The sequence below is a fragment of the Mercenaria mercenaria genome, chromosome 5, assembly GCF_021730395.1.
Source record: "Mercenaria mercenaria strain notata chromosome 5, MADL_Memer_1, whole genome shotgun sequence".
Lineage (NCBI taxonomy): Eukaryota > Metazoa > Mollusca > Bivalvia > Venerida > Veneridae > Mercenaria > Mercenaria mercenaria.
Window position 1 is genome coordinate 73,633,064 of NC_069365.1, and position 13,645 is coordinate 73,646,708.

At 34.9% G+C, this 13,645-nt stretch overlaps 1 protein-coding gene across 6 annotated transcripts in view; it reads right to left on the reverse strand.

Moving 5' to 3' along the window:
• Window positions 1–13,645, reverse strand: part of LOC123557621 (calcium uptake protein 3, mitochondrial-like) — a 144,388-nt gene that overhangs the window by 23,617 nt on the left and 107,126 nt on the right. For all 6 annotated transcript variants that reach the window (XM_053543954.1, XM_053543957.1, XM_053543958.1 and 3 more), the window contains one exon: window positions 11,359–11,441. In XM_053543954.1, the coding sequence (XP_053399929.1) occupies window positions 11,359–11,441 (83 nt within the window). The remainder of the gene's footprint in view (window positions 1–11,358; window positions 11,442–13,645) is intronic.

Sequence of the window (13,645 nt, forward strand, 5' to 3'; positions counted from 1 at the left end):
TGTGATGGTCTGATAGTAGCAACTGGGTATGTAATTTCGTATGCTGTGACCTTGACCTATAAATCAACTGGAGTCATCTAATGACTATAGGCATTCATCCTATGGAATTTCAAGGCCATATAAGCCAAGTGCTTTCCAGAAATTGATCTGAAACAGTTTTCAGTCTTTAGGTCAATGTGATCGTGACCTTTCACTGCTGTCTGTCTACTGACTACAAGCAATTATCCTACAAAATTTGACAACCGTAGGTCAAAGTCTCCTTTAAGCTATTGATTGCAAACATTTTTTATTCTCAAGATCATTGTGATATTGACCTACTTACCCCCAAAACAACAGGGGTCATCTACTAACTAAATGAAATTATTTTATGGAAGTTGGAAGTAGTAGTCAATGGGTTTCAGAAACAATTCCCAGTCTCTAGGGCACTATGACCTTGACATTTGACTAGGGCTGTCATTGATTGGGTCTTAGGCGTATCGACGATACCGATATATCAGAAGACAAATATCGACGATACATCGATATATTGATTATTAAGTTAGATTAACGACCTATTTGTTCATATGCATACAATATACCTTCCTGTAAATGCTATTTCAAGTTTTATTGCCTACTTTCCATATTTCTGTTTGATTGTGTTGTATTTGTATTTATGAAATAAAAGAAATACATAAAAATTAATAACATCTTTCATTTTTATTTCCTTTATACTCCTTTTTTGCATTTATCCAAATTTACAACTTTGTGAACTTTAGTTGTTTTTTAGGGTCTGAGTGTTTATTTGGGTAGTTTTTTTCTCTCTGTAAAATATCGATTTTTGAAAATGGGAATCGATAATTGATCGACAAAAAAATATCGTTGATACATCGATATCGTTTCTATCGATGACAGCCCTACATTTGACCTACTGACCCCCAAAATGACAGGGTTATCTACTAATCAATAATGCTGATAAGCCTCTTTGGCAGAGCAAGAAAATAGACACCAGGGTCATGATTTGAATAAACTTTTCATAGCAAATTTGGTAGAAATCAGTGTTGCAGTTCATCTGAAACTATAGCTTCTAAAATTGATGTATAATGTTGGATGGACATCGCACATAGCACGATCGCAATAGTTAATGTGTGGGCTTAAAGGCTACTAAAATTTCATCATGTCTGCAGAAGCATAATTGGTGTAAATTTGAGGCAGTGGACCACAGAATGTTTCTTCAGGTTTCAGATCATTAAATGAGTTTGAGTTAAGGACACCAAATGTCAGTAATGAGGCAATCCTGCTAGAAGTTAAGCAAAATGAGTTCAAAATGCCAAACGAACAGAAAATAAATTTTAGTACTGAAATGCGCCATAAATACAATGATTTCAGTTCATATCACTAGAAAATGTTACAGAGCAGAAGTTGGATAAATACAGCTTACACTGCCTACACTAGATTGCATATTAAAAATGTGCATGAAAATACAATATTGATATATAAGCATCAATTTAGAGCATTCCCAATAAAACTAAAAAGCTGTTCATAGATGACATAAAATAATGATAACATCTGAAGACTATTGCCTAGAAATAAAACGTCCCCTACCAGTAGTTGTCTGAGACTTATCTTGGTCAGTTTTATATATATGTATGCCATACAATATTTTTGGGCTATTTGTTGCCTGGCATAACAACTAAATTTTTTGCATTAGCAACAAAATGAAAGGATATTTATGTTTTACATACTTCCATTTATAAATGTTGCAAGTTTCATGAAAAAATGTGTAAGCAGAATGTAACCATTCGATCTGTTGCTATAACAACTAAAATTTCTAGAACAGCAATATAACAAAAGGATTTGCATACCCTCCATGTTTCCATCTTTCTATGTAGCAAGTCTCATTAAAAATATCTTGTACCTTTATAATTCTCACAGGATCCCACTTTATGTGACAGCTGGACTGATGGACAAACAGACAGGGGGCTAACCCTAAGTCCCCTCCTGTGTTACACTGGTAGGGGACAAACAAAAAGTATCTTCCACACAGACATGAAAACTGTCATATTCAAATTGTTGTTTATGGCCGTTAGTCATGACAACTAACAAATTTTATCTGAATTAGAAATCATTATATCTTTGTCTGAAACAAACTAAAACAAACTAGAGCTAACACAAGTAGTGATTAATACCCCCAAAAATCGCTTTGATACAGGGAAGGTAAGGGAAATGCATTACTTCAACATAACACACACTCCCTCTACCTCTGCCAGTTCATATCCAGAGGCTAGTACTCTCAAAGATTTTGATTACACTGCATTAAGCAGCCAGCCAAGGGAATGCCATGATCTGGTTGCTTAAAACAGGTGGTTGTTTAAGACCAGTTTAAACTAGAACATTAAATTTCACTTTGGGAAATTAGCAGAATGGCTACCTACAGCAAGTGATTGCATGACACCTGTGGCCACTATGGCCAGTTTAATTGTACTTGGAATTTTGCATGTCTTACTTCATAACCAGGTGAAAATCATGATATTTTTCAACCAGACAAAATCTAAAATCGTATAAGAAATTATATGCAATCATACTTAAACAAGAGTTCAGACTGTCACAAAATACGCCCGTCATCAAACTTGGCCTAATACAAGGGGCATAATCCAAGAGTGCCTGGGGCGATTTGGCTGGTTATCGAACTTGGTCGAGATATTATGCCCGCAAACATTGTCAGCAAGTTTGGTGAAGATCGGATGAAAACTGTTCGACTTAGAGAGCGGACAAGGCTAAATTTGCAGTTTTTCGAGTAATTCAAGGGCCATAATCCAAAAATGCCTAGTTATCCATAATCCAAATGGCTAGTTATCGAACTTGGCCGAGATATTAAGCCCACAAACATTGTCAGCAAGTTTGGTGAAGACTGGATGAAAATGCTGTTTTTTTTTAGTAATTCAAGGGCCATAATCCAGGAGTGCCTGGGGCGATTTGGCTGGTTATTGAACTTGACCGAGATATTATGCCCACACACATTGTCATCAAGTTAGGTAAAGATCTGATGAAAACTATCCGACTTAAAGAGCGGACATGCTTTGGACGCCCCCTGCCTGCCCGCCTACCGTGGGTGTTCACATAATACGCCCCTCTCTTTCAGAGACGGGCGTATAAAAACAATTTTGTGAAACATACATGGCCCACATGATGCCCACAACCCCCCTCCCCCCACACACCTCCCCCGACCCCGCAGAAAAACAAATGGGGTCATATTTTGAACACAGGAAATGATTCTTTGACATTAAACAGTTGTTCCTGTTACTGTTGGGGTCATATTTTGAACACAGGAAATGATTCTTTGACATTAAACAGTTGTTCCTGTTACTGTTGGAGAAACTATTTTGAGACATGAATCATCTTGACCTTGCCCTTTGACCTAGTAAGGTTAACTACTGATTGCAAACAATCATTCTATGAAGTTTGGCAGCCACAGGCCCAAGCATATTAGTTATTGGCTGCAAACTGAATGACCTACCAGTTGATAGACAGACTGAGCAATGCACATGAGTAAAATGATTTTCCCCTGGTCACCATCTTCTTTGCAAGAGGACATAAATATAATAATTCCATGCTAACTGCAAAATCTGCTAGCTACAATCCAATTACAAAATAATGTTATCTGCTATTTAAAACACTCACAAGACAATCACAACAGTATTAATCGAAGAAAACAAATTCATATACTGCAACATAAAAAAGCTTATCTGAGGTTATATAGAATATGAAAGTGTTTAAAAAGATATTTACTGAAAATAATATCAACATTGCCATTGAATGATATTCCACAATGAAGCAGAGACTGGTGCTGGCTGCAGAATATATTTGAAATAATGTTGTCAAAGTCCAAAATCTAATATTTTTCCTACATCTTTGTAAAAATGACCCCTTTATAATACTTGACAGTGATGTTTGCAGGTGAAAAATCTTTCACTATAAAGAATGCAAAAGGGTAATGACAACCCTGTATCACTCGCCAGAATTATTTTGCTTTTTGGGGGAGTTGGGTTTAGCATTACACCAATATAATTATAGGTCATATGGTGACTCCCAGCTTTACATGGTGGTGGAGACCCAAGATGCCCCATCCAGGCATTATTTCATCATGGGAGGACCCCTGGTTAGAACCGCAGACTTTCCCTAAGCCAGCTGGATGGATTTTTTGCATGAACAATGCTATTCCCTTAATATGGCTGGAACCCACATCTGTGAAGGGCCAAGAAATTTGAAGTCAGTGACCTTGACCACTAGCCCACGGGGGCCCCTCACCAGAGTTTCTGCCAAAAATGTATGAAATCTTAACTTGCAGATACAGAGATTTTCGAAGTTTTTCATTTGAAACTACATAATTATATAAAGGGGAACTAAGTTGCCAATTTTTTTGATGAATTATTGGTAGAGGGACAAAAAACCTTGGTAGAGGGGCCAAAAACCTATCTGTGAAATTCTTTCAGATTTGGAACAACATTATTATTTAAATTTCCTGCAGTGACTGTATTTACTTGGGGAAAAATGTCCCTTAAGCTGCAAAGTTTTTACAAATCATCTTAGAAGAAGGTCACAGAAGGAACATTTGTGTGAAGATATCTTAAAATTGGACCATTTTATGGGATGTTGTTTAAAGATTTTCTATTTCTAGCTCTCCCTGCAAGTTTTTTTTAAGAATCTGAGTAATTTGAACATTCTTGAGAGTAACCCAAGGATCATTTGTGAGAACTTCTTTTCAAAATCAAGCCAGCAGTTTCTAATAAGAAAATTTTTAAGCTGGACCATTATAATTGTTTATAGGGTAAAGTGACCACACCCTCAAGCAGCCATGTTTTTTGATGAATTGGAATAATCTGGAAACTCTAGATAGAGGGTCACCCAAGGATCATTTGTGTGAAATTAATTTCTATGTACATACAGAGAAAAATTGTTTTTGATAAATCACTAAAATCTTACCTGTTTTGGAAAATGATCACCCAAGAAGCATTTTACAGAATTATTTCAAAATCAGACCTGCAGTTTGGGAGATCCTGCTTGCAGTTTTTTCTGTATTTAGGTCTAGGGTCCTATATGTGTTAAACCATGTTTCACCATTTGAATACTTTTGGAAGAGGATCATCCAAGGAACATCAAGGCTAAGATTCAACAATTTCCTACTAATAGTTTCAGAAGAGATGTAATGTCTGAAGATATGTTGACTGACTGATGCCAGACTGACAGACAACAGATGGTGAGAGATCACAATAATTCACCTTGTAAAGGTCTGCTGAGCTAAAAGCTCTGATTATTGCTTTGTTTAGCCTTTCAAAGTATCATCATCCTTTCTGTTTGTGCTGTATTTCGCCCATTTGAAAGGGACTACCCTATCTAGGGCTGTCAGACAGGTAGTGCCGACTAGTTGGAAAAGACTGCTACGGTACAAGTTTAGACATGACCTTTATTGACAACTTCCATTACTTAGGGCGCATTTTTGCAGGCAGAAAAGTTGTTTTAGAGGGTCTGAGTGTTTATCTGAATAGTTTTTTTCTCTGTGTATAATATCGATTTTTAAAAATGGGAATCGATAATCGATCAACTAAAAAATATTGTTGATACATCGACATCGTTTCTATCGATGACAGCCCTACCCCTATCCCCTAAAAGTGAAACAAATCATCACTGTCAAGACCCTTTTATCTCAAACATGATCTAAATCATTCACATTAAGTTATGCTCTAAGTTATGCTCTAAGTTATGCTGAAAACAAAATCTTTATCATACATGTTATGCTCAAAATTCATTCCAAATACATTCATTACATATTTTGTTCAAATTTTCTCACTAATAATTTCTGTATCAGAATAAATTAACAAACAGTCAATTTCAGTACCTTAAATTGTGTGATTTTATGCTTTTTTCTCCAACAGAGTTCTTGTTAGTGTAAGTTTTTGTGTCAGTGGAAAAAAAATTGTCACGAAAAAAAAAATTTATTATTTCACGTATCTTGAACAAGACACAATCTGATAACCCTTGCCTTTATGCTTAGCAACAGACCTCCAACATACACACTGATGGAACTGCAAAGGCGTGTAGCGCTAGCGCTGATATAATTTTAGGAGTGCCATTCCCATTTCTTAGAGTTGTTAGTTATATATCTAAACGTTAACTTCCAAATACTGGCACGGCACGTAGTGCTCCAATAATCGGTTATTGTGCATACTTCAGATTGCTGGCATATGCCCTCTACAATTTTTTATTATTTATAGTAAGGAATATAATGACACATAGTGGAATAACTTTCTGACACATGGTAATTTGTTAAACGGCAGCCTCCTATGAAATTACTAATGAGTGCCCAGTGTTAAATGGAAGAAGCTGATTTTTTAGCAAAACTTATGCAGTGCAGTAAGCTTACTAAAATTGGAATCCAGTCTACACTGGCAAGACATGGTGCCCCTAAGATTAAAATCTAATGCTGTGAAAATGTGTGACTGTCTATAACTGCAGAAATCAGATGGGTAATTTGTCTGAACTAAAACTGTACAAAAATAGGCGGATACGCATACATTCCAATAGATTTTGATGAGTGAGAAAATTTGAACATTACAATTTCATACAAAATGCATCACAAAAGCCCACTGGAGTGTCAAAAAATTATTGTATTTGTACCTTAAAAGGAAACAGTAGTAAGGTATATACAAAATTACCTTACCATGTAATATTTCCCTTTGTTTAGGAAAGTCTTAAATCCTCTGACCAAGTTTAAACAGTATGCATGAATGGCATATTAATGGTTAGCTCCATATTTTGAAAAAATACTCAAACACCAAATCAAAGAAAGAAATAGTTGTTTTACATGAAAATTGAATTTAAAACATCAACATTTTCAAAGAGCTGTTACATATTTTCATTTTGATGCATTTGCAATAATGTCCAAGTGATGAAAATTTACATAACTAGGTTAAATGAAGTTTTCACCAATTGTTCAGTTTTATTTCACTATAAATGGCATTTTTTTAAAGGGGGACAAACTTTGAAACTTTTTAAGTTTCCAGTCAAAAGGGAAAGTACTGTAAACATGCTTTGGACAGGTATATTGCTGGAAAAGATGTTGTTCTTTTACCAAGTATTTCTGTGGTTTTGGTAATATACAACTAAAACCTTAAAAAAATGTATAAAACTAAATTGCTATCTCTCTACCTTTAACAACATGTGAAATTAAAAGAACTGAAAAGAAATGATCTAATTAAAAATATTCACAGGTATGTCTTAAATAAAAGAAATGTGCAAAATATCTGTTCAATTTGGTATCAAAAATATATGATACTGGATAGGAACGCTGACTTTGGACACCAGTCTAAGAATGTGGCCATATCATTTTGAATTTATGCTACACAACAACCAATTAGATACTGTGGTTTCTGGAATGGTCTCCTATTTCAGCTTTATAACATTGGATCTTGGCTTTCAAACTAAAGACCAGTCTCATAATGAAATGTTACCATTGGCCAATTTCAAACCTGTCCCCAAAAATAGCCAATCAGATACAGAGCTTGACACTGACCTTCAACTATTGGCCAATTTCAAAATTACACTCAGAACAACCAATCAGATGCTAGAGCTTGAGAGTGATGTTCAACCATTGGCCAATTTTAAAGTCATGCTTAAAAACAGCCAATCACAGTTTGAGACTGACTTTCAAACTTTCTCAAGTGAGCTTCACAACATGAACAAAGACAATATGCAGCATAATGTACCATCTAACTAACATGACTACTGAACTCACCACTGATACTATCTAAATAGGCAATAAATAAATAATAAGGGCTGAAGGAAACAGCAATGCATTTCAAATTGAAACTTTTAACTTGTACAAGAAATTCTGCATTGATTGCCAAATGTAACAAGAGCACCGCCTTGCGGGTGCTGACGCTCATCTGATTTTTTTTGTATAATAGAAATATTGTCCTACCCATGATTTTCTTAGTCTAAAAAGGGCCATCACTCTTGCAAAAAGCAGGATAGAGTTATGTTTCTTGATGTACAGTGTCCACTTATGATGGTGAAAAACTGTTGCAAGTTTTAAAGCAATAGCTTTGATAGTTTATGAGAAAAGTTGACTTAAACATAATATTCAACCAAGAAAATGATTTTTCTAAGTCCAAAAGGGGCAATAATTATTGCAAAAAGCAGGATGGAGTTATGTTGCTTGCTGTACAGGGTCAGCTTATGATGGTGAACAAGAGTTGCAAGTTTTAAAGCAATAGCTTTGATAGTTTAAGAGAAAAAGTTGACCTAAACATAAAAACTTAACCAAGAAATCTGATATTTTCTAAGTCCAAAAGGGGCCATAAATCTTGCAAAAAGCAGGATGGAGTTATGTTTCTTGCTGTACAGGGTCAGCTTATGATGGTGAACAAGTGTTGCAAGTTTTAAAGGAATAGCTTTGATAGTTTAGGATAAAAGCTGACCTAAACATAAAACTTAACCAAGAAAAATGATTTTCTAAGTCCAAAAGGGGCAATAATTCTTGCAAAAAGCAAGATGGAGTTATTTTTCTTGATGTACAGGGTCTGCTTATGATGGTGAACAAGTATTCCAAGTTTCAAAGCAAAAGCTTTGATAGTTTAGGAGAAAAGTTGACCTAAACATAAAACTTAACCAAGAAATCTGATATTTTCTAAGTACAAAAGGGGCCATAAATCTTGCAAAAAGCAAGATGGAGTTATGTTTCTTGCTATACAGGGTCAGCTTATGATGGTGAACAAGTATTCCAAGTTTCAAAGCAATAGCTTTGATAGTTTAGGAGAAAAGCTGACCTAAACATAAAACTTAACCAGGCAACGCCGACGCAGACGCCGATGCCGACGCCGACAACTGCTCAAGTGATGACAATAACTCATCATTTTTTTTCAAAAAATCAGATGAGCTAAAAATGAAAAAAAAAAATCTTGTTTTTTTTTCAAAGTACTAGCCCACAGTAGTTGTAGCCTTGTCTTATAATACCATCTACTTTTAAATAAGAACAGTCATATTTCAATCAAATGTCATGTTTTTATATGTTTCCATTGTGTTTGTTGACATTCTGTAATTTCCCTTTTTTTCTCAGTGAAAAATGTAAAAATACCAAAACTTTGTTTGAAATTGAATTCCATGACTTTTTGAAACGTATAGCAAAAATGTGTTTTTGATAAAACAGATAAATTCAGCCATTTTGCAAGTGAATAACAACATTGTTAGAAATTAACAGAAATTCTTGTACAAGTTCTGAAAATAATCTTAGCAAAGTATAGACAATAAAAACAATACTCTGTCCATTCTTTATCTATTTCAAGAAAATGTGGTCAAATAGTTCTCACATTTTGTATTGGATAGCTAAATGAACCCCTTGAAACCAAGTTTATTGTTTTATCTACAACTTAACTGAAAAATGAACAGTTAGAATACTTCTATTTGAAGATATATATACACTTAAAAAATACATTTAACTAAAATAAGCAGCAAAATTTGTGCCCAAAGATCTGAAAATGAAAATACAAATCTGCACCACTCCTTAACTAATGCCTAAACTTTAGAAAAATTATGATGCAAGTTGTAGGTCTAAATCCATTTCTGCATTCTTACTTTGAACTAAATATAAGTAAGTAGTCCAGGCTTCACAGATAGAAAACTGAGTTTGGAGACAAATCTAAGAATTCAGCCTTTGAGTAATTCAAGGGCTGTAACTCAAGAACTACTGTGACAACTCTGCTTGTTACTGAACTTGGGCATGATATAATGCTTGGTGACCACTGGATAAGAACTGCTAAAGGAACTGAGCGGACACATAGCAATTTTTGCAATTCTGAGTAATTCAGTAATCTAACTCCAGAGCAATTGGGACAACCCTACTGGTTCTCAAACTTGGCCCAACCATTATACCCATGAACATTCCGTGCAAGTCTTGTAACCATTGGATAAAGACATAATAAATCCCAGTGGACACTGTCAATTCTCCCAAATCTGAATTATTCAAGGGCCATAACTCCAAGACCAGTAGGATGATCTGTCTGGTTATTCAGTTTGGTCTGGATCATAAGGATCTTAGATGTTTGCTTGCCTAAGACAGGGCTTTCCCTACCAGAGGTACAGCCTGGAATCAGTAGCCAAAGCTTGGGAAAACATATATCATTCAGAAGCAGAAATGTAAGGTCATTTTTCTTTACCAGGTTAACAAGAGCTGTGCAATGCAGAGCAATGTACGCCCGAAGGTATGACCTTTGACACCTAAGTGTGATCTTGACCTTGAAGCGAGACCTCCAAAACATGCTCTTTGCACATTGTCTTACTGTGGTGAACATTTGTGCCAAGTTTCTTTAAAATCCTTCAAGCAGTTCAAGAGTTACAGAACGGACACGAAACAATGTCATATGACCTTTGACCCCTAAGTGTGACCTTGACCTTGAAGCGAGCCATCCAAAACATGCGCTCTGCAAGTCGTCTCAATGAGGTGAACATCTGTATCAAGTTTCTTTGAAATCCTTCAAGGGGTTCCAAGTGTCTTTGAAATCCTTCAAGAGTTACAGAGCAGACACAAAATTGCTAACAGACGGACAGACACCAACGTCATAAGAAAATACGCCCCCTTCAGCATAATGTATAGCTTTTAATGTGATTTTCTGATTAGTACTACACCGCATATCCAGATTGTCAAAGGTAAACAATACCTCTAGTTTCACTCGCATATAAAAATTAGCAAAACAGAGGGTAACGTTTTTATTCTCCAAACTCAGTTTTAAAACCTTAGACTCAAAAGAATTAAAAAAATAAAATATTGTAAAACTGGAGTCAGCAGTCTAGTTATTCAAAATATAAAATTCTTTATTATTAGTCAATGGAAATATTTCTAATATGGACTAAGTATTGTATCAAGCCATGTACTTTAAAACCTGCAATAAATAATATATAATCAACCATTAATGCAACATGAGAATTGTCAGTATTAATAGTAACTGGGAGGTAACTCTAGGTATAAGAAGTATTAAAATAGTAATTGGTTCTTTCCCTTAGATAATGAGAAAATGTAGAAAGTATACATGCAGAATAAATTTTTAGAAAAGGGGAAGAATAGATTATACAATTTATTATATATTTATATAAAATTAAAGAATAGCAACACTTTAAACACAGCATCAAGAAATATTTAGAATTAACGATGATTAATCAAAAAAAAAAAATATTCATCACATTTTTCAAATATTTCACATTTAAAATGAGTTAAGCTTTTAAAACAAATTGCACATTTTTACAATAAAAAACAAACTACAGACTAAAAAAACACATATACTAGAGAAAGATTTAAAAAAAAAATTGAAAATTTATTTTAAAAGAACTTACAACCAAAAACTCCTTTCTGTCCACAATTTGGTTCCCATCAGTATCAAACATATTGAAGGCAATGCGGAAACCAGACTGGGGCTCTGAAAATAGAAGATATAGCAATTTTGTTTTATTTTTGTTTTGTCATAACTGAAGAAACACTTCAATGAATAGCTGATAAGCCCTAAAACCCATTACAAATAAAAGGGAATGGGATACTGACATTGGTCACGGAACAAGGAGATTGCAGGTTTGAACACTGCTGTTTCAGTACCTGTGCCTTTGATTGGATGGAAGTAACACACTATCCTGAAAGAATCAACTTTCAAAAAGTTTCTCTACAAATCTAGTTTCAACCCTTCCCCCAACACCCTAATTTCTCACACAGACACAGGTTGGCCTTTTACCTCAAAGTGTGACCTTGATCTTCAGCTAGGGGAGGGTTACAACTGATACTAGTTTTATAAATAAAACTTATAATTGCACTTAAACTAATGGCGCACAGAAATCGCTAGTGTGCGGGTCTTCCACTTTAAACAGAGATCTAACCTCCTGGGAACATCACTGCGATGGACTTGAAAAAATAACACATTGTGATAATCGCACTGTCATTGTGTCAAAATGGTGACCGCATCGAAACGAAAAGCGACTTTGCATTACTGATTTGGTCCTCCTGCCCCTAAAAAAATGAACCACACTTTGGTTATTAACAATGATAAATCAAACAAAAAATGATTCAACGAAAGATGCCGCTAAACATTTAACAACAACCACAGAATCACAGAGTGATCCGACACCCCCCCCCCCACCCTCCCCCAGTCCAATTTATGTAAACTGAGTTTTTTAAATGTAAAATTTGCATAAACCCAAAAAATTCAGAATGGTTCCATGTTTTCTGGGTAGATGGGCCATGCTGAAAACCTTGGCAGAACTCTGCATACAATTTATCAAACATTACTTTTGTTTGTTTGTTTGTTTTGGGTTTAACGCCGTTTTTCAACAGTAATTCAGTTATGAAACGGCCGACAGTTAACCTTACACCAGTGTTCCTGGATTCTGTACCAGTACAAACCTGTTCTCTGCAAGTAACTGCCAACTTCCCCACATGAATCAGAGGTGGAGGATGAATGATTTCAGACACAATGTTGTTTATCAAATAGTCACGAAGAACATATACCCCGCCCGAGGATCGAACTCACAACCCCGCAATCCGTAGACCAACGCTCTACCTACTGAGCTAAGCGGACGAGCTTCAAACATTACTAATTGCTTAGAACATTTCCATTGAAATGTTACTGACGTATTATATACGTTTTGTTCTCAAATTTTACACTACAAAAACCTAGAAATCATCGAGTTTAATGCCGAGTTCACTAGTCTGCACTGAATGAGGATTATTTTTGCCAGTTTTATGCACAAAAATAATTACAAATTGCAAATTCTTACAATCTTAAAATAGGACTTTAAAGTAATTAATTTTGCTTTCAACAGCATTACATTTATTTGTTTATAATCTCATAAAAGTGCGTGCCAGTTTTTGTATGTTTATAACACATTATGAGAATAACTTATTCATCATTTTAATAGTAAAAACATCTTTTATTGTTTTATTATTAATTTGTACAGGATAATTATTAAATTCAGGTACATTACAGTATACGTTCTGTTAACAACACCTTCTAATAGGCACCTAGAGCATATTTTCCTCAACTGTGAGCCAGGACTCAAACAAGATTTGGAACCCACAGAGAAGAGCAAGTGACTCCAAGTCAGAACTTAACATGCTAGGCCATGGAAAAGAAGCTACAGGTACGAAAATCTTTTATTTTTAAAAAATATTTTTGTTGGATTTCAAGTAGGTTGCATACATTTTTCGGTCATTTGGTGACTTAGGCCAGAGTTTTTTTATCTTTCGTTTTACGGGAGATTTTTGAAAAATGAGCAGGGGGAGGAGGGAATAAAAATAAAAATAAAAAGCTTGAAAGTCAGCATCTCGGAAAAAAATAAAAATAAAATAGAATTTTTTAAGATTTTTTTTATTTTGATGAACTTTCGTTTCAAGTTTTGTTTACTTGTGTTTGTGTCCAGTATTTAATATTGTGATGTATTGTTATGTTTTAAGACTATAAAAGCCATTTATACAGGATGAACATTGAATAAAAGTTTCATGCATACTTGTGAATAAACTGCTTCAGGCACTGTAACTCACACTGGCAAGTCTTTAAAATTCAGAAAGCTTGTTTTACTTAATTTAAGTGGAAGACAAAAATTATTTTATCTGTTACAACAGCCACAGTAAATTTCA